General features: G+C 36.5%; 1 protein-coding gene across 1 annotated transcript in view; it reads right to left on the bottom strand.

Annotated features, from left to right (window-relative positions):
* DNAH6 (dynein axonemal heavy chain 6) overlaps window positions 1-26,888 on the bottom strand; it is a 284,532-nt gene that overhangs the window by 201,032 nt on the left and 56,612 nt on the right. Inside the window, exons 11-20 of the mRNA XM_068975806.1 lie at window positions 26,727-26,847; window positions 22,786-22,937; window positions 20,494-20,646; window positions 18,618-18,869; window positions 15,056-15,184; window positions 10,375-10,488; window positions 6,876-7,019; window positions 3,603-3,815; window positions 2,836-2,928; window positions 102-221 (exon numbers count right to left, since the gene is read on the bottom strand). Of these exons, the coding sequence (XP_068831907.1) occupies window positions 102-221; window positions 2,836-2,928; window positions 3,603-3,815; window positions 6,876-7,019; window positions 10,375-10,488; window positions 15,056-15,184; window positions 18,618-18,869; window positions 20,494-20,646; window positions 22,786-22,937; window positions 26,727-26,847 (1,491 nt within the window). The remainder of the gene's footprint in view (window positions 1-101; window positions 222-2,835; window positions 2,929-3,602; window positions 3,816-6,875; window positions 7,020-10,374; window positions 10,489-15,055; window positions 15,185-18,617; window positions 18,870-20,493; window positions 20,647-22,785; window positions 22,938-26,726; window positions 26,848-26,888) is intronic.

Below are 26,888 nucleotides of genomic sequence, written 5' to 3'. Positions count from 1 at the left end.
TATCTAAACTCTATACTATCTAACCCCAAGTGAACAAATGACTTCTAAGGTCCTGTGATTCCAATTCTCTGAGTCCATGAATTGAAATTATCCTTACTCACCAGTGTTTGATTAAATAAAGCAAGCTGTTTCTGCCATTCGTCTACTCGAGCTTTCAGTGGGCCAACGTAACGTGATGAGGCAATGGTTGCAATGTTGATGGTGCTGTCATCAAGAAGGACCTTTCAGGAAAGGTGAAGAAAATATGTGCAACGTCGTATGTTAGTGCTCTCAAAGATAATTACAGATATTTAACTCCAAGAGTCTATTTATTTATTTTTATTTTTACCTAAAAATTTTTATTTTATATTGGAATAGAAATTTCTATTGGATTTACAACATTGTATTAGTTTCAGGTGTACAGCAAAGTGATTCAATTACACACGTACATATATCCATTCTTTTGCAGATTCTTTTCCCATCTAGGTTATACAGAATATTGGGTAGAGTTCCCTGTGCTATACAGTAGGTCCTTGTTGATTATCTATTTTATATATAGTAGTGTGTATATGCTGGGACTTTCCAGGTGGTGCTAATGATAAAGAACCTACCTGCCATTGCAAGTTAGACACAAGAGATGTGGCTTTGATCCCTGGGTCCATAGTGTTGCACAGAGTCGGAGATGACTGAAGTGACTTAGCACACATGCACCCAGTGTGTATATGTTAATTCCAAACCACTTAAAAGTCAACTTTCTGAATTAACAGCTTAGTCCCACCCATTATTTCTCACCAACCCATTTCCTCTCCTTCTTCCCTTCACCAGGATTTACAACCCACTATGATGTTTTCTTCAGTGTCACCATGGAACTTCTGATTGTCAAATCCTGGCTATTTCTGTCATTATTAACAGCCCACATTTCTGTTTAGCTAAGCCCTTTTCTTCAATCTTCCCCTACAAGTTATCTGGTACTTTATACCACTTTGTCATCCAGGTCTTTATTTCTCAAAGTGCTCAAAACTTGAAAAGTAGCTGCTTGCTTTATCCAATGAAACATCATTCTCCCTCAGTTATCTTGAGGAAGAGGAAAAGTGAACTCATTCATGTCAAGCTCTGGATGATTATAGACAAGTTTTCATCTACCTCCTTCCCCTACTCCTTCTCCATATGCCACAGCAACCCTTGCAGAACATGTACATTTAAAAAAACGTGTCTTCTAATCTAAAGAATTTTCACTATTCTATTTAAATTATAAACTTCTTCGGAGCAGAAGCCCCATCACCTGGTATTACCTGGTCTCATGCTAACTGATTTCCATCTTGGGTCTGCTCTCCCCTTCACCACCCAGAATACTGTCTGGTTTTGCTCTTCTAAACTACACCTGGCAAAGACATTTCATCTCCAATTCTAGTTTGGGGACTCACTAAGAGAATGGGGCTTTGCTTTAAAAAAATATTTTATTGAAGTATGATTGATTTACAGTGTTGTGTTAATGTTAGCTATACAGCAAAGTGATTCAATTATACATACATACATACATACATATATATATATATATATATATATATACACTTTTTCACATTCTTTTCTATTATGACTTATCACAGGATATTGAATATAGTTCCCTGTGTGGGATTTGTTTTTTAAATTGAGTTACAATCCCCATATTCCTGTGCTAAACAAATATGCCTTTGGATATTAAGTCACTAAGAATATTCCAAATACACGGGTTATATTTATCTTCTTTTGCTGTTAATAGAGCATGACCATTTACTTCTAATCTCAAAAATTTCAAGTGAATTTAGCTTCTTAGTGTGCTATAAACATGAAATGCTTATTCATGCTTCTTTGCCTTATTTAAATGGTTTGAAGTGCCTTCTATTCTCATCTATAACTATTAATATCAAACCCTCATATTTTTAAGGTCTAGAATGTCTCGGCTGGTCTAGCAAGGATTCTCTGATCACTTCAGCTACAACTGATCTCTTTGCTATTCCAAATTCTCCAGCAGTTACTGACTACAAGGTTTTTAACTCATATATATATATATATATATATATATATATAGTTGATAAATGAATATAGAATGAAATAATGGAAACTCTATAATTACCCTAATCTCCTCCTAATTGCCTTTAAAATTCTTAACATCTTCTTCCATTCAGTTCAGTTCAATCGCTCAGTCATGTCCGACTCTTTGCGACCCCATGAATCACAGCAAGCCAGGCCTCCCTGTCCATCACCATCTCCTGGAGTCTACTCAAACTCATGTCCATCGAGTTGGTGATGCCATCCAGCCATCTCATCCTCTGTTGTCCCCTTTATTAGATGACACTAATTTGCTTAATTTTATTGAAGAGCATTAATGCATATGGAAACTTGTGATACTTTAATGTGTATTCCTTTCCATCTTATGCTTTGATTAAAAGGAAAAAATTCTTTATATATATATATATATGTGTCATATCTATTGCTTTGATAAGTATTTCATGTACAAGCATTCATGTCCTGGTGGCTCAGTGGTAGAGAGCCTGCCTGCCAACACAAGAGATGTGGGTTTGATCCCTAGGCTGGTAAGATCCCCTGGAGAAGGAAATGACAACCCACACTCCAGTATTCTTGCTGGGGAATCCCATGGACAGAGGTGCCTGGCAGACTACTGTCCATGGGGTCTCAAAAGAGTTGGACACGACTTGATGACTAAACAAATATTCATATTCATATTTTGCCTTCTAAATTAGATTTCTCCCTAACAACTTTCATATTTCAGTCCTTCATTATAATCTCCCATAGGATATTTAGGACTAGGTCTGGCAAGAACCTTCACCATAGGTTTCAATAATCCAGTTTACCCACCTGTATATCATCTGTGCCACCCAGGATAAACACATCTTTGGAGTCACGGTGAGGCAGGACAACAAATTCAGTTGTTTTCCAAGAATCCTCCACCTAGGAGATTGGTCAAGTCTTAGTATATCTCAGTTCATTTACTTTTAGGTTGATAAATGAATATGGAATGAAATAATGGAAAACTCCATAATTATGCTAATCTCCTAATTGCCTTAAAATTCTTAAAATCCTCTTCTCCATTAGGTGGCACTTATTTGCTTAATTTTATTGAAGAGCATTAATACATATGAAAACTTGTGATACTTTAATGTGTATTCCTTCCCATTTTATGCCTTGATTAAAAGGAAAAAAAATCTTTTTACATAGATCCTTGGTAGATGTGTAGTTTTAGAGTAAGGAGGTTAAACATCCTAACGAAAGAAATCTTCTCAATGTGCTTTTGAAGCATTTCATAGAGTTAGTCTTCTCTAATATGTACTTTGAAAGATAATATATTTTGGCATAAGAGATCTTCCTTGGTGTATGGTTCTTTATACAAAGCATGCAAATGTGTTGCCATCAAGTTCCTGTTGGAGTATAAGCTAAGCAGAAAGAAGATATGTATAGTGGTGATAACAATAATAATGATAATAAATGTAAAGAAACAGCAGAAAGATAACTGATAATGAGAAGATGGAACTTGCAATGTTGACAAACAAAGTTCATAATCTTCCCACTGAATATGAAAACCTTTGTATCTCAAGACCCTCAGAATACACATTTTTCAGGTTTACCTTTTTAAGGGTTGTTTCTAAGGCAGCTTCTCCAGAAGCCTGTCCAGAAATGTCCTGAATTTCATGGCCAAAGTCAAAAACATGTAACTCAATGAGCTTCTCCAGGGTTAACGGAACTTCAAGGTCCACTAGGGTGGCATCAACTGTTTGTTCAATAGCTGCCCAATGTCTAGGCTTCAGAGTTGGGTTCCTCAGGTCAATGATAACTGGAAGCTGGAAAACACACACTCTCTGAGGCACCATTCTTTTTATCCTAAAAAATACAGTCCCATTTGGGCGTGTATAAAGCTGGAAAGAACACCTCTGATGTGTGTAAACAATGAAAAATCTGGACAAACTGCAAATTAATGACTTGTATTGAATCCATCAGAAAAGTGAGGCTGCAGCAAAACCAGCTAACTCAAAATTTAGAGACACTGGTATCCATAGTTTTCTCCACAGAAAGAAGTTTCTGAGAATTTGTTTACCTAGGAGAGATACCTTGGGTTGCCATTTAAGCTAGTTAGAAGATGTAGCTGAATTTAAAAAATAAATTGCTAAGACTGAGTGTAGGGTAGCATGAGAGTGTGAAGTCTCAGGGGCAACAAATACATAGAGGGGTTCACAGAGAAGATTGGAAGAACCCTAAGAAAGCCTATCTTACGGTATGGTCAGAAACATGCAAGTAAAAAGATAATAAGAAAATACTTTTACATTGCTGGAAGAAAACATAAAATCTGCCAATTCAGAATTATATGCCAGTGAAAATATCATTTAAAATAAAGGATAAAGACACAAATTTGAGCAGCTCATTGCTAGCATACCTACTCAATAAGAAATATTAAAGGAAGTTCTTCAGGCAGCATGAATGCTATGAGTCAGAAATTTAGATCTCTACAAAGAAATGAAGAATATTGAAAATGGAATATATGTAAAATAAATTTCACTTTATTTCCCATTTTTATTCCTTAAAATGTAACTATATAAAACAAAAATAGCAGCAACATGTTGTGTTCATACTACATATAAAAGTAAAATACATGACAACATTAATACAAAAGATGAGAGGGAGGAATGGGGAATATGGTATTATAAAATCTTTACACTCTACATTAAGCAGTATAATATTATTTGAAGGTTGATTTGGATTAAGTGAAAATCTAAAAATTGCTTAAAACAGGTGTGAACAATAATTCCATGGAGAAGATAAAATGGAATAAAAAAACATATACAATTAAATCAAGAGAGGGAAAAAAAAAGAGGAAAAAAGAAACAACAAACAAATTAAAAAACCAGCATGATAGCATTTTTAAACCAATCACATCAATAATGCTTTAAATATGAATGGTAAACATGTTAGTTAAAAGACTTAAAAAATCAGATTGTATAAAAAATCAGGAACCAATTATGCACTGTTCAAGAAATCCACTTTAAATATAAAGACAGAAAAATTAAAAATAAAAAGATGGAGAAAGTCATATCGTGCAAATTCTAAAAGCAAGCTTTACTATATATACAAATTAATATATAATTGTATTAATTTCAGACAATTCAGTCTTTAGAACAAGAAATCTTATAAAAAATAAATGAAGCCTCTCAGAAAACTAGGAAACTTTGTTATCTTAATATAAGGCATCTATAAAAATATTTGACTAAAATCATACTTAAAAACAGATTGAACATTTCCCCTTTAAGATCAGGCACAGGACAAGGATGTTTTCTCTCATTACTCCTATTCAATATTGTATAGAAAATCCTGCCCAGTGCAAGAAGGCAAGAAAAAGAAAGAAAAGACACACAGATTATAAATGAATAAATAAAATTGTCTCTATTCACAGCTGAAGTAATTTTCTATGTTTATAATTCTGAATAATGTACAAAAGCTCCTAAAATTAAAAAGCGAATTTAGCAAGATTACAGGATATAAGATCAATATACAAAGGTCAACAGTATTCCTACCTACCAGAAATGAACAATTAGAATTTGAAATTAAAAGCAATATCATTTAAGATAACATAAAAGAATAGTTTTAAATCTAACAAAGTATGTGCATAATCTGTATGCTGAAAACTATAAAACATTCATGAAAAATATAAGAAGATCTAACTAAATGAAGGGATAGGCTGGTAGGAAATTAGAAAATTCTATCTTGTGAAGATGTCAGTTCTCCTCAAAATGATCTATTGATTTAACACAGTCTCCCCCCAAATCCAAGCAATTTGTTGTACATATTGATAAACTCATTTTAACATTTATATGGAAAAGTAGAAGAATTTGAATTGACAAAATTGTGAAAAGAAGAACAATGAAGAACTTACACTACCCGATTTCAAGATTTTCCAGCTATAGTTATCAACACAGTGTGGTACTGGTGAAAGAACAGACTTACAGAGCAACAAAATAGAATAAAGTATTCAGCAACAGACTAAAAAATATAGTTAGCTGATTTTTCCCAAAGATGCAAAGACAGTCAATGGAGAAAGAATACTCTTTTCAAATAATGGTGTTGGATCAACTGAATATCTACCTGCAAAATGTAAATAACTTAAAATAAGTCATATACCTTAATTTAAAAAAAGCAAAACTATAAAACTTCCAGAAGGAAATACAAGAGAAAATTTGTGTGATCTTTAGGTTTGGCAAAAAGTTGTCAGATACTAACTAAAAAAGTAATATGTAAAAGAAAAAATACATTAATAGGACTTGATCCAAATTTAAGCCTGTTGTTTGGTGAAAGTCACTATTTACGGACTAAAGTCACTGACTGGGAAAAACATTTTCAAGTTACATATTTGAAAATGATTTATATCAGACTGTATAAAAAAAGTCTTAAAATTCACTAATAACAAAACAAACAAGCCAATTAAAAATTGAGCTAATAGCCAGACAGACATTTCAGCAAAGAAGGTGGATGAATGGCAAATAGACATGGGCAAAGATGATCACGTCACTAATCATTAGAAAAGTGTAAATCACCATTATGAGATATTACTACACATTATTAGAATAGTTAAAATAAAAAACAAAGCAAACCAAATTTTAAAAGAACTCCTTATTGATAACAAGTGCTAGTGAGGATGAGAAACAGCTAGAATTCTCATACTACTCAGTTGCATGATTTGCCCAGCTAAGGAGAAGGATGCAGTTTGTGCCTCTGTAGTAACTGAATTTGTCTGTTGCTTCTTCTCTCTGCAAAGGTAATTTAAACAAGGAAGAATTCCTGGCTTTGGTCTCATTAGCCTCAAGTATAAGTGATTGACCTGGAGTTTCTGAGATAATTTCATCCAAGCTTACCTTTTCTTTCATTTTTTCCACCTTACTTTTTAGCTGGGGCACGACACTGTTGGGTGGCAAGCCTTTTTCCAATTGAGTCACAAATTTGGCATATTTAGAAACTTGACCATTTAGAAATTCTGGATCCAAGGAGTCAAATTTGGACTATGAAAATTAGGGAGAAAGAAGTTAAGACATATGATAAAAGGCAAACTTGAAATAGTAAAAATTTCTTTACTCAGATTTTCTGGTAGCTATGTTGTCAAATCAAGTCAACTTTATGCTTTTTTAAATGGCTCTACGTATGAAGATTTCTAATAGTAGATCAGGCATTGTTTATTACTTTCATGTCCTTTTCTCACATACCATCAAATGCAGTATTGCAATCCCTGTAATTTATTCCTGAGGGCCAATCACTGTAAAGTTGCAAACAGCTAATTTTTATTCTTGTGACCTACAAACTTCTTACCCAGTAGTTTCCTATTATATTTGATTATGTACCCCTTTAATGTAACTTATTTAAACATGCACTTCAATGTATGCATGTATCTATAAATATATTTATCAGTTACATAAACATGTAAGTGTATACATATCATGTCAGATGGTCATATGGATTGAAGGCAATAGAAAATTTATAAAAATGAAAAGATATTTGATGCCCATAGATTGGAAGAATTAATATTGTTAAGATGTTTATACCACCTAAAACAATCTACAGATTCAATATGATCCTTATCAAAATTCCAGTGGCATTTTTTTTCACACAAATACAACAAACAATCCTAAAATTTGTATGGAATCACAAAAGATCCTGAATAGCCAACACAATTTTGAGAAAGAAAAACAAAGATAGAGGTATCAACCCCTTGATTTCAGACTATGTTCCAAAGTCATAGTCATCAAAACAGTATGGTACTAGCACAAAAACAGACACATAGATTAATGGAACAGAAACAAACCCACACATATATGGTCAATTAATTTATAACAAAATGGTCAAGAATATATAATGCAGAAAGGATAGTCTCCTCAATAAATGGTGTTGGGAAAATTGGATAGCCACAGGCAAAAACAAAGTAATGAAATTGAATCACACACAAAAATAACTGAAAATGAACTAAAGATCTGAATATAAGACCCAAAACTTAAAAACTCCTAAAAGAAAACATAGGTATTAATCTCTTTGAGAAGGGTCTTGGCAATGATGTTTTGGATTTAACACTGAAAGCAAAGGCAAAAAAGCAAAATAACCAATGAGAATCTAACTAAAACGCTTCTGCACAGCAAAGGAAACCATCCATAAAAGAAAAAGTCAATTGATTTAATGGGAGAAAATGTTTGCAAATTATATATCTGATAAGGGGCTAATATCCAGAACTCGTATAATTCAATAGCAAAAAAACAAATTACCTGATTAAAAGTGGGCAGAGGAGCTGAATAAACATTTCTCCTAAAAAGATGTAACAGATATCCAACAGGTACATGAAAAGATACTCAACATCACTAACCATCGGGAAATTAAAATGAAAACCACAATGAAATAAAACCTCATACCTGTTAGAATGGCTAGTAACAGAAAGACAAAAAATAACCAGTGGAGAAAAGATATGGAGAAAAATGAATACTTGTGCTCTGCTGGTAGAAATGTAAATTGGCACAACCACTATGAAAAACAGTATTAAGATTCCTCAAATGATTAAAAATAGAACTACCATATGACTCAGCAATTCCATTTCTGGACTTTTATCCTAAGAAAACAAAAACAATGATTTGAAAAGACATATTCATAGTGGCGTTATTTACAATCGCCAAGAGAAAAAGACAACCTAAGTGTGTTCACCAATGGATGAATGGATGAAGAAAATGTGTTATATGTATACAATGGACTATTACTCCACCATAAAAAGAATGAAACTTTATCATTTTGGCAACATGGATGGCCCATGAGGGCTTTAGGTAAAGTGAAATAAATCGGACCAAGAAAAATATCATATAATCTCACTTAAATGTGGAATCTAACACAAAACAAAGCAAGAGTCTAAAGTAAAACAACTAAAACAGAATAGATTGGTGGTTTCCAGAGAAAAGGGGTGGGGAGATGTAACGAGTGAAGGAGGTCAAAAGGTACAAACTTCTAATTATAAAATAAATAAATCATGGGAATGTAATGTACAGAATAGTGACTAGTTAATAACACTGTATTGCATATTTGAAAGTTTCTAAAAGAATAGATCTTGAAAGTTCTCGTAAGAAAAAAATTATGGTTGTGAATGGTAACAAATGTTAACTAGACTTACTGAGCTGATCATTTTACAATATACACAAATATAGGATCATCATTTATACACCTGGAACCAATACAGTGTGTCAGATATGCCTCCACTAAAAATTTATAAACATTCATTTTTCCCTAGATACAATGTCTACTTTTTGTGCACTTCCTGGGTAAATTTGTCCCACTTCGGAAGCCACTGCTCTAATCTCTGGTGGGAATCAGAGCACTTTCTAAGCTTCCTCTTTCCTACTCAGGAGCATTTTCTACTTCTGAGATAACCGATAAATGAGTTATACAACAGCATTTAAAATTCTCTGTTATAATAGCATATATATGTTTGTTTGTTTTCTGCTTTCTTCACCAAAAGGTAAATTCTGTGAGAGTTTAGACTCTGTTCTTTTTATTCTCCACTGCTATCCACTGTGTCCAGAACGTTATCTAGGAATCATTCTTGTGTCACTGTGGTTTAACCTAGATGTGTGACTTCTAATTTCGGGTACCAGCACAGGGAAGCTGAACCAGCAAATGTAAAGCAATATTTGTGACGCTCATGGTATTTCTAGTATGAGCATATCACACCGGAAAGAACAGAAGGTCATATATTCTGTCTCCTAGAGGATTAATCCTTGTTAATGTTTGAATACAAGAGTAGACCCTAAGAACCAAACCCTATGATACTTGTCTCCCCTTACGATACTTGTCCCCCTAGTTTACTATGATTAGAATTTACTATTGAACTCTCAAAGAAATAACCTAGATCTCATTACCATGATCCTATTTTATCACAGAGGAAAAAAAATGGCTTCCTTAAAAAAAAAAAAGACAATAAAAACAGAACCTCAGCAAACAGAAATCTAATGTTGCAGATCATAAATAAAATTCTATGATCTTTAATAACACTTGGCTGTATGTATCAGGACAACACTGTATTCAGAAACCACAAAGCAGTTAAATGCCATATGGTGAGGTCCTTTGATCCCTCCTTCATTTAATGTTCTTAAACAGAGGACCTGAGAAGCCTGCCTTAAATAAAGCATTCTTCTTTGTGGTACTTAAAGATTTGTGTAGCAGAAAGACCTCTGTGCATTTCACTGGAAAGCTGATAAATTTCCACAAAATTATAATATTGCATATTTTACTGAAATATACCAGATTATTTAAAAACTATAATGCATACTACCATGATTTTAAAATTAAATAATATATGAATGATTTAAGAATTAAGAGTTTTTCTTTTTTTACCTTTAACCATTCTTGCTGGAGTTGATCCCATTCAGATAAAGAATCCCAGAGCAATTGTTTAAGCTTCAATTCAGCACTAACTTCTTCCAAAGCATCAAACTTGGACACTTCTACCTTTAAAAATATAATAAGCAAAATGTGCAATTTAATTTTCAGATATAGAGATCTTATGTTATCTTCCTATTAGTAATTTTTGTTTTTTCATTTGTAAAAAACAAGTGACAAAACCCCACATACATTCAAATTTCTATTTGAGGGACAAAATATAACTTTATATATCCTTAGAACTTAGAAATTCTCAAAAGACACAAATATTACAGAGGTTTAAGGGCATTTTCTCTTAAGTTGGGTCATATCTGACTGGTTTTTCACATATACAAATGAGTCCTCAGAGGCATCTATATCCTTTCAGTTCAGTTCAGTTCAGTTCAGTCAATCAGTCATGTCTGACTCTTTGCGACCCCATGGACTGCAGCACACCTGGCCTCCCTGTCCATCACCAACTCCCGCCGTTTATTCAAACCCATGTCCATCGAGTCGGTGATGCTGTCCAACCATCTCATCCATTGTTGTCCCCTTCTCCTCCCACCTTCAATCTTTCCCAGCATCAGGGTCTTTTCAAATGAGTCAGTTCTTTGATTCAGGTGACCTAAGTATTGGAGCTTCAGCTTCAACATCAGTCCTCCCAATGAATATTCAGGACTGATTTCCTTTAGGATGGACTGGTTGGATCTCCTTGCAGTCCAAGAGACTCTCAAGAATCATCTCCAACACCACAGTTCAAAAGCATCAATTCTTCGGCACTCAGTTTTCTTCACAGTCCAACTCTCACATCCATACATGACTACTGGGAAAACCATAGCTTTGACTAGATGGACCTTTGTTGGGAAAGTAATGTCTCTGCTTTTTAATATGCTGTCTAGGTTGGCCATACTTTTCTTCCAAGAAGCAAGCATCTTTTAACTTCATGGCTGCAGTCACCATCTGCAGTGATTTTGGAGCCCCTCAAAATAAAGTCTCTCACTGTTTCCCCTGTTTCCCCATCAATTTGCCATGAAGTGATGGGATTGGATGTCATAATCTTAGTTTTCTGAATGTTGAGTTTTAAATCAACTTTTTCATTCTTCTCTTTCACTTTCATCAAGAGGCTCTTTAGTTCTTCTTTGCTTTACGCAATAGTGGCATCATCTGCGTGTCTGAGGTTATTGATATTTCTTCCAGCAATCTTGATTCCAGCTTGTGCTTCATCCAGCCCAGCTTTTCTCATGATGTACTCTGCATATAAGTTAAATAATCAGGGTGACAGTAAACAGCCTTGACGTACTCCTTTCCTGATTTGGAACCAGTCTGTTGTTCTATGTCCAGTTCTAATTGTTGCTTCCTGACCTGCATACAGATTTCTCAAGAAGGATGTCAGGTGGTCTGGTATTCCCATCTCTTTCAGAATTTTCCACAGTTTGTTATGATCCACACAGTCAAAAGCTTTGGCGTAGTCAATAAACCAGAGGTAGATGTTTTTCTGGAACTCTCTTGTTTTTTCGATGATCCAACGGATGTTGGATCCTATATCCTTTAGGGCTTATATGTAGATGATGGAAGAGGCATGATAGAAGATGGAGAGAATTTTTGTGTGGTAGTTGGTGCAGGGGATGGGGAGATTTAAGATGGAGAGAACATTCTGGTTTCTCACCTATTTCTAACCTAATGGACTGATTATGAACCCTATAGAGAGAAAGGTTCCAAGAAAATCTAAAGAAACCATTTTCATGGCTTGGAGATTAGTTGCACAGAAACTATGAACCTTGAGATAAGCCAAGATTTCAAACATTCCATAGAACAGCAGTAAAATACACACTCTTATCAAGAGCAGTCAGAACATTCCCCAGGATAAATCATCTGACAGGGCACAAAACAAGTCTTAACAAGTTTAAGAAGATTGAAATCATACTAAGTATTTCTTTTAGCCACAGTGGTATGAAACTAGGAATCAACAACAGTAGGAAAGGTGGAAAACTTACAAATGTGTGAAAACTAAACAACACAATCCTGAACAACTGATGGGTTAAAGAGGAAATTAAAGGGAAATAAAACAAATGAAAGTGGAAACAGCACACTATAACCTATGAGATGCTGCACAAGCAGTTATGAGAGGTGAGTTTATAGTGATAAATGGAAATATTAAGAAAATAGAAAGATTTCAAATAACATAACTTTACACATCAAAGAGCTAGAAAAAAGAGAACAAGCTAGCCCAACATTGTCAGAAGAAAGGAAGTAAGTTCATAGTGGAAATAAATAAAATAGGGATCAGAAGAATAATAGAAAAGATCAATGAAACTAAAAAGCATTTTTTAAAAGACAACTCTTTAGCTAGAACAAGAAAAAAAGAGAGGTGACTCAAATAAATAAAATCAGAAATGAAAAAGGATACATTACAACTTACACCACAGAAATACATATGATCTTATGCCTGCATGCATGCTCAGTCATGTCCAACTCATTGTGACATGTCCAACTGTAGCCCACCAGTCTCCTCTGTCCATGGGGTTTCCCAGGTAAGAATACTGGAGTGGGTTGCCATTTCCTTCTCAGGGGGATCTTCCTGAGCCAGGGATCAAACCCATGTCTCCTGCACTGGCAGGAGGATTCTTTACTACTGAGCCACATAGGAAGCCATATCATAAGAGATTACTATGAAAAAGTAACTGTATACCAACAAACTGGTTAACTTAGAAGCAGTGCATAAATTCCTAGAAACACATAACCTATTAAGACTGAATCAGGAAGGAACAGAAAAATAAGGAGTAAGGAGATCAAATCAGATATCAAAAACCTCCCAGCACATAAAAGCCCAGGACCAGATGACTTCACTGGTAAATCTACCAAACATCTATGGTGGGGGCGGGGGGAAAGAATTAATGCCAATCTTTCTCAAACCTTTCCAGAACATTAAACAGGTGGGAACACTTCCCAACTCATTTTACAAGGCTAGCATTACCCTGACAATAGGGATCTAGCCTTGTCTTCATTAAGAATTAGAAATGATTTCCTACACCTCTTAGGCCTTCACTCCTGACCCCCTAATAACCAAGAGCTGGAGAGGAAGGTTGGATATGAGGTCATCCTATGCTATGCTGTCACTCAGTCATGTCTGACTTTTTGTGACCCCATGGACTATAGTCCCCCAGGCTCCTCTGTCCATGGAGATTCTCTAGGCAAGAATACTGGAGTTAGTTGCCATGCCCTCCCCCAGGGGATCTTCCCAACCCAGGATTGAACCCAGGTCTCCCACAGTACAGGCAGTTTCTTTACCATCTGAGCCACCAGGGAAGCCTGAGGTCATCCTAAAGAATCATAAAATATAGATATGGAGTCTGGAAGGAGGGAAACACACTTCTATTTCAGGCTCTGGTTCAAGCTACACTATTCTTCCTGACCCAAAGGAGTGCTTACCTGGTATAGCTTTTTATCAGGTAATGTTTCATCCATAGTTGCCTTGCTACCTCACACTTTCCTGTCTTATATGTCAGTTAATTCAATCTGGGAACAACTTTGAACCATAATTGTCTCATGCACAAACTTCCTGCCTTAGGTATTATGTCAGCTGCACTTTCTAGTGCCCAGGTTATTATTTTGCAGGTTGCTCTACCAAGCCTCAGGTCTGGAGTGGAGACCTGCTCAGGTCTCAGAGCCCTCAGACCACTTTCTGGTCATCCATTTGGGGCTCTGAAAGAAATGGATGCATCTCCATGTGATGCCTAGGCACTTCTCTGAAATTTAGGGGAGACTATTAACACTCCTTCATTGCTGGTGGCCTCTGGTTTTGGTCTCAGGAATCTTTCCTATTTGCTTTTCTCTTTGTTCTCTCTAATAGCTATTCTGATACTTTAGCTCTAATACTTTGGCTACCTGATACGAAGAGCCTACTCATTGGAAAAGACCTTGATGCTGGGAAAGACTGAAGACAAAAGAAGGGGGTGACAAAGGATGATATAGTTAGATGGCATCACCAACTCAATAGACATGAATCTGAGCAGGAGACAGTGGAGGACAGAGGAGCCTGGCATGCTGCAGTCCATGGATTCACAAAGAGCTGGACGTGACCTAGTGACCGGACAACAACAATATCTGTTCAGATCACTTATAACTCTTACTCATTCCTTTTCATTTTGGGGGGGGGCATATCATTTAGCTTTTTAATTTTGGGGATCCACCTTTTCCCTGGCTCAGTCAAATTCTCTTCTTTCATCAAACTGGCACATCGAAACCAGAGCAAATGAGGCAATATTGATGGAATCAATAATATACACATGAATGAATGTAAAAGAAGCTAGAATATTAACAAAGAATCAAGGGGTTTCAACTGATTACACTAAAAAACCCACACGCATTTTAACATAGAAACTACAGTTCCTGGTCTGAGTATTTGTCTATAATTCACAATTACTTTTTAATAAATAAAGATACTTTTTCTCTCATGTGTCCTAATCTTTAAACACTTCAAAGACAGAGAATATACCATATTTTGTATTTCAGATTATTCCAGTACAGTGACTGGCATATAGGTGTCTAAACGTTGAGTATTATTGAAAATGAGTGCATCAGTGTCACTTCTGTGCATACACAAAGATATATTTTATAGTTCTATATTTTAAGAACAGATGTGTAGCGCTGTCATTACCTTAAAATTCTTCTGATAGGATTTATATTGAAAAGCGCGTTTTTGAAGATCATCCAGAACTAACAGCAGTTCATTCAACATGACCTTTATTTTCTCTTGGTCAGCATTAATGTCCAAAATCTGTGGATCCTGTAAAATTAAGATAGCTTTTGATCAGTCATTCCTACTTTTTGATGTATGCTATCAAATTACATGAATAAACATTTTTGAAACATATTTTTGCTAATTCCCTTTTCACTCTAATTTTTAGAAAATATATGAAAATGGTTGCTTTTCTTGAATTTTAAAACAATGCAGATACATTGTAAAAAGTACAGAAATGTATAAGGAAGTACTATGGGGATAATATAATTTTTAAGGAGTACCTAATGCATTTTGCTTCATCGTCTTTCCTATATTACATCTTTTTTCAACTAACAAGACTTCAGTTAAGGAGAGGTGAATGCAATATGGAAAAGAATGAAGGGAATATAAGGAAAATTATCATTTTACAGTAAAGGAATGATTATAATTTACAACAAAGGTAGCATTCTATTTGATTGAAGTTCATAAATAGGCAAAAACAATTTATGGCTTTAGAATTCAGGGTAGTGGTTGCTTTTGGAAAGGAAGGAAAGGTTAGTGACTAGAGGGCACCCTAAGGATACCAAGAACAACAGCTCTTGACTTGAGCAGTAAGCATATGGATATGTTCACTTTCTGAGAACTCACTGAGTTGTACAGTTATTACAGTTATGTACAGCTTTCTCTTGCAAAACACAAAAACACTTCCGTACAAAAGTAAAAGCAATGCAAAGTCCTTTAGACTAAAAGTTGACATATAATAAGTACACAATAAATGTTAGCTACTTTTAGCCATGTCAACCCATATAAATGCATGTTGTAATCTTCAACATCGGTATTGAATTCCTTTGAGTAGAAGTACCTCAACACATTTTATTATTCTGTTGAAGGACACTGAGTTTTTCCCATTTTTTTTCTGATTTGATCATAAGTTTATATGGTTTTGGGCTTCCCTAGTGGTTCAGCTGGTAAAGAATCCGTCTGCAATGTGGGAGACCTGGGTTCGACCCCTGGGTTGGGAAGATCCCCTGGAGAAGGGAATGGCTACCCACTGCAGTATTTTGGCCTGGAGAATTCCATGGACTCTATAGTCCATGGGGTCACAAAGAATCAGACACAACTGAGCAACTTTCACTTTCACTTCACTTTATATTGCTTTAAACTTTTGGGATAAGATTTAGTCAGTGTTAATAATTAAAGAGTAGATCATTATTATATGATATATTTTCACGTTTGCTTCAGTTAAGAATTATCCAGATGTCTATTCTATGGCATTGAAACATATATATTATCATATGTGAAATGAATCGCCAGTCCAGGTTCGACGCATGATACAGGATGCTCGGGGCTGGTGCACTGGGATGACCCAGAGAGATGGGATGGGGAGGGAGGTGGGAGGGAGGTTCAGGATGGGGAACACATGTACAGCCATGGTGGATTCATGTCAATATATGGCAAAACCAATACAATATTGTAAAGTAATTAGCATCCAATTAAAATAATAAATTTATATTAAAAAATAAAGTAAGTAAGAGTGAAAAAAAAGATATCTAGTCTAAGTTCTTAAAAAGTTCCTTTTATATCTTTAGGATAGTAAAATTGGTGCAAGTTATTCAAACATTCTTTATCACTTATTAATTTATACTCTGCCTCTTTCTAAGAGGGAATTTTCTAACATGTGACTAATAAAACTCTAAAATTGTGAATAGCTATAAAATATGCTAATAGGATGTAAAAACACTAATTTCAAAATAATAAATGGAAGCTAGGAAGAAGAGAATTCACTACTATTGAACTGAGTTTTTCCCACTTTTTTCTGATTTGACCATAATACTTAAAAATTTTTTTAAATTTAATTGGAGGATAATTACTTTACAATTTTGTGATGGTTTTTGCCATACATCAACATGAATCAGTCATGGGTATAAATGTGTACTCCTATCCTGAAACCCCTCCCACCTCCCTCCCCACCCCATCCCTCTAGGTTGTACCAGAGCACCAACTTTGGGTGCCTTGCTTAATACATCAAACTTGCACTGGTCTTCTATTTTACATATAGTAATATACACGGAAAAGGAGTACACCAAGGCTGTATATTGTCACCCTGCTTATTTAACTTTTATGCAGAGTACATCATGAGAAATGCTACGCAGGATGAAGCGCAAGCTGAAATCACGATTGCCGGGAGAAATATCAATAACGTCAGATATGCAGATGACATCACTCTTATGTCAGAAAGTGAAGAGAATCTAAAGAACCTCTTGATGAAAGTGAAAGAGGAGAATGAAAAAGCTGGTTTAAAACTCAACATTCGAAAAACAAAGATCATGGCATTAGGTCCCATCCCTTCATGGCAAATAGATGGGGAAACAACGGAAACAGTGACACACTTTATTTTCTTGGGCTACAAAATCACTGCAGATGGTGACTGCAGTCATGAAATTAAAAGATGCTTGCTCCTTGGAAGAAAAGCTATGACCAATCTAGACAGTATATTAGAAAGCAGAGACATTACTTTGCCGACAAGGTCTATCTAGTCAAAGCTACGGCTTTTCCAGTAGTTATGTATGGATGTGAGAGTTGGACCGTAAAGAAAGCTGAGCATTGAAGAATTGATGCTTTTGAACTGTAATGCTGGAGAAGACTCTTGAAGAGTCCCTTGGACTGCAAGGAGATCCAACTAGTCCATCCTAAAGGAAATCAGTCCTGAATATTCATTGGAAGGACTGATGCTCAAGCTTCAATACTTTGGCCACCTGATTTGAAGAACTGACTCATTTGAAAAGACCCTAATGCTGGGAAAGATTGAAGGAGAGAGGAGAAGGGGATGACAGAGGATAAGATGGCTGGATGATATCATCAACTCAATGGACATGAGTTTGAGCAAGCTTCAGGATTGGTGATGGACAGGGAAGCAGTCCATGGGGTCACAAAGAGTTGGACATGACTGAGCAACTGCACTGAACTGAACTGAATGTACATGTTTCAATGCTATTCTCTCAAGTCATCCCACCTTTGCCTTTTCACACTGGGTCCAAACAAGTCTGTTCTTTACATCTGTGTCTCCTTTGCTGCCCTGCATGTAGGATCATCGTTATGTCTTTCTAAATCCCATATATATGCATTAATATACAGTATTTGTCATTCTCTTTCTGACTTGACTCTGCGTAATAGGCTCCAGTTTCACCCACCTCATTAGGACTGACTCAAATGTATTCCTTTTTATAGCTGAGTAATATTCTATTTTGTACTTTTGATCATAAGTACTAAAGCAATACATACGTTAGTTGCAGTGGCCTGGAATTTATTCAGTACCTCAGAGAGGTTCAGAAACACTTTAAATTTTCAGTAGCTGCTCAAAGACATTGTTAATTGATTAGAATGAAGCATAAACAAAATGAAAGCTAAACCAGATTAAAATGAAATATGCTTTCTAAACGGTTTATTAAAATGTAATAGCCTTTATATAGGTTATTTTAAAAATTCTGCTTCAGCTTACCTGTGCTATCATCTTTACTTCATTCACTTCATTGTTTAGATCTTCAAGATCTCTACCCAAATGCAGACAAAATTGCTTAATGCTTGTTTCTCTGTCACCCACAGATTTATCAATGGCATTCCGAACAGCAACAATGGATGGCTTCATAGTTGCAAAAACGGCAAAGTCTTCAGGAGGTGTGGGAACCTGATACTGTTCAATGAGCTTGTACATCTGAATCACAACATTCCCTTCATCATCAAGGCTTTCGATCTAAATGGAAACATCAGTTGCTCGTTAAATAAATCAGTATCCTGTTATACCTGTTAAGAGTGACTGGTAAGAGACAGTCGCTGTGCACCACGTTGTAAAGAGCCAGCACACAGAGGAGTGCATTTAATGCAGATCAAATTGGCTGGAGCTGGCTGGATGACAAATACAGTCATTATTACGACGCAGACAATGAGGCCTAGGAGGTAAACTGTTCAGAACTGAGCACAGTTAATATTACCCTATAGGTATCTACTTTTTCTCTCTCTCTTGTTCCCTAGTAAATAGTAGTACTCAGTCGCTTTAGTCGTATCTGACCCTTTTGCAACTCCTTAGCCTGCAGCCCACCAGGCTCCTCTATCCATGGAATTTTCCAGGTAAGAATACTAGAGTGGATTGCCATTTCCTCCTCCCAGGGATCTTCTTAACTCAGAGATAGAATCCGCATCTCTTATGTCTCCTGTCTTGGGAAGCAGGTGCACAAGCACCACCTGGTAAACCTCAGATTAAACTTTAAAAGTTATTTAAAGTTTTCAGAGATGGCAGGTGCTGTGAGGATGCTCAGCTGCAACATCTGAGATTCCAGGCATGTGTGCTGAGCAGTGACTGTCCCAGGGCAGCCTCTGAGCTGTGTGGACCATGTACCTCTCTGTGTAGATTCAGAACCCTGACTGATGGAGAGCATCATGCTACCCTCTAGTAAAGGCTTTTACTACCACTATTACTGACTCCTAAACATCTCTGCTCTGATGCCCTTGCCTCAGTGGACAGTGTCTTTCCTAATTTTCTGGCAAGGTCTCCCCAGTTTGAAGGGAGCTCTCCTTGCCACCATTCTGCCACCAGGTTATAGAGGAAGCATCCAGGTTCTATAACTTGACCCACCTCTTGGCAACAACTTAACCAGGGAGCATCAAATTGGGACAAAGGTCTGCAGAGTTATAGCTATGGTTTTTCCAGTAGTCATGTTTGCAAGTGAGAGTTGGACCATCAAGAAGGCTGAGGACTGAAGAATTGATGTTTTGAACTGTGGTGTTGGAGAAGACTCTTGAGAGTCCCTTGGACTGCAAGGTGATCAAACCAGTCAATCCTAAAGGAAATCAATCCTGAATATTCATTGGAAGGACTGATGCTGAAGCTGAAGATGTAATACTTTAGTCACCTGATGTGAAGAGTCAACTCATCAGAAAAGACCCTGATGCAGGGAAAGATTGCAGGCAGGAGGAGAAGGGGATGACCGAGGATGTGATAGGAGAGGTTGGATAGCATTATTGACTCAATGGACATGAATTTGAGCAAGCTCTGGGAGATGGTGAAGGACAAGGAGGCCTGGCATGCTGCAGTCCACGGGGTCGTAAAGAGTCAGACACGACTGAATGACTAAACAATACTTCTTAAGCTTTTGTAAGGATAAAAAATGTAACATATGTAGAAAATGTAGTACATGCCTGACTAGCAGTGATCAATGTTAGCTGCCATTACAACTTTGAGGTAAGTCATCCACTTCCTTTGCCTGAAAGTGTTTCTGATATTCTGACAGCTGTATCTTGACCTTCAGTCCCTCAGTTTCTCTTATTTGCCTTCCTTCCCACAAGATTTGGAATAGTGAGTTACACAAGAATCAACTCACCCTTTCCTGAATTTCGTCAAGAAATACTAAGCTGTTAACATATTCTATGGTAGTGGTTGGGACAAATTCAAGCTTGTATTCTGCATCTTGTGCCTCAGAGATGATGGCATCCACTTTTTTCTTGCTTAGACGAGGAAGCATATAATTCAGCACCTAGAAAAGAAGAAGGAACTATGAATCGTAACTACTTGAGTATTTCTACTTTATTATACATTTTAGATAAAGTCTAACTGAATGTCTGTTAAGTCAGCAGGCAATGGAAGCAGCAGTATATGAAAAGGCTTTTTTTCCCCCACACTGAAACAATAGGATTACTTTTGAAGATTATTTCCAGAATAAGTTAGATTGCACAACTTTTTAAAAAGTTTACCTAGGGACTTCCTTAGTGGTCCAGTGGTTAAAAATCTGCCTTGTAATGCTGGGAAAATGAATGTGATCCCTGGCTGGGGAACTAAGATCTCACATGCCATGGAGCAACTAAGCTCGAGCTCCACAACTACTGAAGCCTGTGGGTGCTGGCGTCTGTGCACCACAAATTAGAGAGCCCACATGCCACAACTAGAGAGTCTGTGTGCCACAAGGAAAGATCCCGCATGACTCAACCAAGATCCCATATGCTGCAACTAAGACCAGATGCAGCCAGATTAATAAATAATTTTTTTTAAGTCTGCCTAAATGGTCTGATATTTTGTAAGTACCCTTTCTGTTACTTCGTCCTGTATAGTGAACATTGTGGTACCACCCCCAGTATCAACTCCACTTCTTTCGTGCTGGATGGTAGTAATGATTTGGAGGAAGGTGATCTCTCCTTCAAAAACAAAGATTGAGTCTAATTGGTCTTAAGGTAAAATGAGCATGGCTTTCTTTGGCTAGTGTGATTGGATTAGAGTGAACCTCTGACATTAGCTGATCCAATTAAGTAGAAACCCAAGACTTTTGTTTAAGACTGAGAGATCTCTCTCTCTCTCTCTGGACATGAATAAGGAAATAATTATCCTATGGAGCCTTTGACTACCATTTCAGAAAAGTGAGGGTATATGAGCTTTAGGATGAAGCTGCCACATCAGAAGGAAGCTGGCACACAATGAATGGAAAAAATCAGGTCTTTAGGAACCACGGAGTCACTAGATCACAGCTTCCTGATGCCCATCCATCCACCCTCTGGACTTTTTCGATCCATACATTTTCTGATTGCTGAAGCCAGTTTGAAGTTTCTTTTGTTTTTTGTTTTTGGCTTAGTATACAGTAGTACTCAGAGTGCTCAGAAATGTTTGCTGAAATTGACTTTGCTTCAATTCTCTATTGTTTTCTTTTTCAACAGATGAATCAGCAAAGCTCTAGAAAGAAGTCCAATGCCACACAACTAATTAGTGACAGAAAAGATAGTAGCACCCGGGCCTGCAGCCTTTTAGACAGAGCACTGTCTTATTTCATCTGCACCAGGGGCAACAGAGGTTTTCTGTAAGGGCTGAATAGTAAATACTTTAGATTTGCAGGATATACGGTCTCTGTCACGACCACTCAGCTCTGCCCTTGTAGAGCAACCATAGGCAATACATAAGCGAACTGTCATGGTACAAAACAGCTGGCAGGCTGGAATGACCCTGTGGGATATAGTTTGCCAATCTCTGTTCTATACCATTGTGTCTCTAGAGGTATTTTTTAGAGTCTTTATTGAATCTGTTACAATATTGTTTCTGTTTTATGTTTCGGGAGTTTTTTTGGCTGTGAGGCATGTGCAATCTTAGCTCCCTAACCAGGGATTGAACCTGGGCCACTTTTAACTACTGAACACCAGGGGAGTCCCTTTGTGGTGGGATTTGATGGTATATATGACTAAAGGAAGACCTTAAAGTTATCGTAGAAGCAATCAAATCTCCTCAGCTCTACCACTCACTAAAATACAATCAGATCTTTAGGGACAGTTTCAGATCAGGAAACCTCAGTATCTAGGATACCTCAGTATCCTGGAATCAACCAGTATTCCTACTAGGACTCTGAGCTGTTACAGCAATGCCTCCTCTGGAGGAAATCTTGAAATGCTCCAACAAAGGAAAAAGGAGTGGATGTAAGAGGCTAGTTTAAGGACTTTTGTTCCCTCATCTGAAATTGACAATACTTGGGACAGAAAGAAAAACATGGAACTTTCCCTACAAATTAAAGATGCTGAATAGACTTAAGTTAATTTTAAATAGCTGCAATACTAGAAAATAAAGATAGGCTATTTGCAGGAGAAAAATCGTAAAATAGTTGTAGAGACTATAATTAAAATTTTTCCTAGTTCATAGTTACCTCCAAGCATCGCAAAGGTGATGGAATTAGTTTTTCTTTTAGTTGCTTAGTGTCAATGAGCAGCAGTCCTACATTCCTGGTGGGTCTCAGAGCTACTGCGTCCTTGTGCTGTCTGTGATATTTTTCCAGTTGTTCACTAAAGAACTTAACACCTACATAAAATAATTCATATACAGCGAAAAACATATGTTAGATTTTAAAGGACCATTACACAGATATATCAAAAATCATTGCATTAATACACTTACATATGTATTTAAAATGAACTATCCATAGGTAGAGAACCTTGTATAATTTTAAAATGTTAATTCAGGATGCTTTATATTTTATTCTTGTAATGAAGAAACTAACATTTCATAATGTAAAAATATTTTCTGGCTGTCACTAAGAATAGCTCATGAAAATAACTTGTAATTGCATTAGAGAATCTAGTCTATAATGGAGTAGATTCTAGAATCAGGCTGGTTTGAGTTGGCTTAATCCAACGGTTCTTCCACATCATACCTCAAAATAAGTATGAATATGCATCCTTAGTTGTATTCGATTCTTTGTGACCCCATGGACTATAACCTACCATGCTCCTCTGTCCATGGGATTTTCCAGGCAAAAATACTGGAGTGGGTTGCCATTTCCTCTGCCAGGGGATCTTCCCGACCCAGGGATTAAACCTGCATCTCCTGTGTCTCCTGCATTGCAGGCAGATTCTTTACCAAGTATATAAGGATATTAACAACAGAGAAAGTTTGAAACTCAAGAGATCAGGCATAGCTAAAGTTATTTCCATTCCTCCTCCCAACACCTCTGCCAACCCTGCTCCCCACATCAAAGTTAAGGCCACTGTCAACTTTGTCTGCCAATGCTGCAGCTGCATTTTGATAATCTTCCTACCTCCAATTTCTCAAATCACCAGTGGAAGGCAGATTATCTTGAAATCATACTATTGGTCAAAAACAGCTCTTACTAATACACATATAATACAAAACAACTCCTTGTCTTTAAAAACTCAGCTACCTTTATTTCTAGTTGCTCCCTCCACTTGAGTCAGACAGTTTTCCCTACTGCTTCCTGTTCTTCTCTAACCCTCTTCAACCATCCCCAAGAGAAAAGGTTGTTGATCCTTGCCTTTATTTCCATCAGTTCCTGTTCTGGACACAAGGGGCAGTTTGACACAGTATAAAGAACACATCAGACAAAGTCTTAGAAAACCCAGGCCCAAGTCTTTAACCCAGCTGTTGCTCTGGCTAAGTTACTTAATCTTTCTGAGCTTCACCTTCCTCAAGATACAAAAAAAGGATGACAATTATCACTCCTACTCATTTTAGAAGGTTTTGATGTGTTTATTTTTGAGAAATGAAAAAATTAGGATATCAAATGATCTGAGAAAACCCCTGGTGAGGAAAGCTGTATAATGTTGCTTGATCTAGTATTTTCCAAATTTATTTGAACACAGAGCCTTTTTCATAGTATCATGTAATATCCTTCAGAATAGTGGTTCAAGGAATACCAATTTGGGAAACACCAATTTAGTCCAATACTTTCATTTTATACATAAATAAATTTAGATCACTCAAAGTTAAATGACATATCCATGTTCAAAGGGAAACAAAAGAGTAAAGCCGACAGAAGAGCTCTCTCTTGATGAGATGGGGGAGGAATGGTTTGTATAACAAACTCTCAAGTCAGGGGCAACAATTTCTAAACCACTTACTCACTGCGTAATCTTGGAGTTGCCTTATCTTTGTATTTCCACTTACCTATTTGTAAAATGAGAATATGCGCCTATATAGAATTATGAGGATTAGATAAAATAGATTAGATGAGACAGCACAGCACCTATCATAAGTGCTTAGCAAGTACGGAAAATATTAGTAGACACTGACTTTTATAGAAATTTAGTGGTTTCTAAATTTATGGCTGATTATTTCAGAAAGCCAGAGTCTGTCTTCTGATCACCTTCTGGAGCTAAACAAAGGGCAGTCTGGCTAAAAGTTTGGTTAAACAGACATTTATTAAGTCTAATAAACTCTAATATATCTTAGGGCTTCCCAGGTGGCACTTGTGGTAAAGAATTCCCCTGCCAATGCAGGAGACGTAACAGATGCGGGTTCAGTCCCTGGGTGGGGAAGATCCCTCTGGAAGAGGAAATGGCAATCCGGTCGAGAATTCTTGCCTGGGAAATCTCATGGACAGAAGAACTTGGAGGGCTCCAGTCCATGGAATCACAAAGACTTGGACATGACTGAGCATCTGAGCACAATATGTCGTAGGCAGTGTTATAGTAATTTGAGGGAATATGGTATAACAGGCAAGGCATGGTATCCAAGGGGCAAAGCTACGTTCTAATGGGAAATACTGGGTTCAGAGGTTTAGGAAGTACAAGAGAGTTCCTAAAAGAGGAAGAAAACTTTTAGGAGTCCAGGCCAATCTACTCCAGATTCCCAGACAACAAATGGCTAATACCTATGATACCCTGGTTCGGAAATTGAGACAGGATTGACAAGCCAAGGCAGGACTAGATGAAGGGCAGTCTGGGAGCGTGGTAGCCTTATCCAGTTAGGTAACTGGTGAGGGAGTAAAGCCATCCAACGTGAGGAACGTGGAGACTCAGAGGCCTTGGCTCAAGGCTGTGAGTAGGCGATCTAGATGGTTAGACCTGGTTATTTGGATTAGTCTATTTCATGCTGAAATGCCAGGCTCCACATCTTACTGTTACCACGGTGCCACCGTGGTATATAATATAATATAATATAATAAATACCGGTCAGTTCCCTTCAGTTCAACACACACTAAGTCTCAGTGTGACGGTGTTGGTGAAGAATGGTAGAAATGAACGTGTCTAATATTTTTTTAAAATTTCTTAAGTAGAACCCCACTTTTGTTTCTTGAGCAAGTTAGTGCTCTGGAGGAAAAAGGTCTGTTTCAACTTTTCAAAACTTAAGAGACATAAAAAGTAAATACGGTGTCTATTCTTGGATTAGATTCTGGGCCAAACCAGCTGCAAACTGCTTTATTTGGCAGATTCTGAATATGGACTAAATGTTGATTTTAGAGATTTTTTTCTCAGGTGTGAAAATATTTTGGTTTTGTAGGGAGATGCTTTTTGAAGATGCATATTGAAGTATTTCATTTAGGGACTGGCATGTCTAATTTATTTTAAAATACTTCAGTGTAATAAAAATAATGAATTGAAAGAAAAACACAAGAATTTACAGAAAAAAAAATAGTGCTCATTCATGAGGCAAAGTATCAGAGTAAACATTTTTGTTCATGAGAGAAAAAAAAAGAATAAAACCAGTTAATGAAACAACAGCAACAAAAGACGAATATGGGTATGCTTCACATTTTTAAACGGTAATAATGAATGCTATATACTTAATTTTCATAATCATTTGGAAACTTTCTTGCCTGAAATTTCACTTGGGCATTGTATTTTATTTTCTTTGGTTGAATAAAAATAAATTTAATAAAATAACTTCTTCATGGTTCTAATCTCATGACTAAGGTGTCGATTCATACCTACCTGGTTGCAATAGGGCTGTACAAATAGAGTAACTTGAATTCCTGAGACAGAATGAATTCTTGAGATACATGTTACACTATGTAAACATTTTTTAAGGAATCTAAGGGGAAAACATTCCTTTCAACTCCTTTCCATCTAGAGGCTATATGACCTTGGCACTGGTACAGCTTCATACTAAAAGATAAGCTCTTGGGGAAGAATTCCTTTCCATAATGTTTTGAAATAAAACATAACAGTAAAAGTAGAGAAAAAAGTGGTTCTACAGAAATTAATCTAGAAATGAATAAACTCTTGTGTTTTGTCACGCCAGATCTTTTGGGCTACCATCTCTGTCACCACACATCACAAAACAGAAACCTAGACCATGATAAAGCTTGATGTGACTCTTAGATATAATTAGCAAGGACAAATGAAAACTTACCAGGTTCTTGAAGTTTAAGATCTTGTAAATCAAGACTTTCATTTTCCTTGAAGAATATTTGAAACTTTTCAAATGTAGCTGCATATAATTGGGCAGATTCAAATGCTGCCTGTATGGCTTCCTAAACATCATATAAAATAAAAACAAACAAAACTATATTTT

Source organism: Capricornis sumatraensis, chromosome 1 (assembly GCF_032405125.1).
Source record: "Capricornis sumatraensis isolate serow.1 chromosome 1, serow.2, whole genome shotgun sequence".
Classification (NCBI taxonomy): Eukaryota; Metazoa; Chordata; class Mammalia; order Artiodactyla; family Bovidae; genus Capricornis; species Capricornis sumatraensis.
This window is presented reverse-complemented; position numbering and strand designations above follow the sequence as displayed.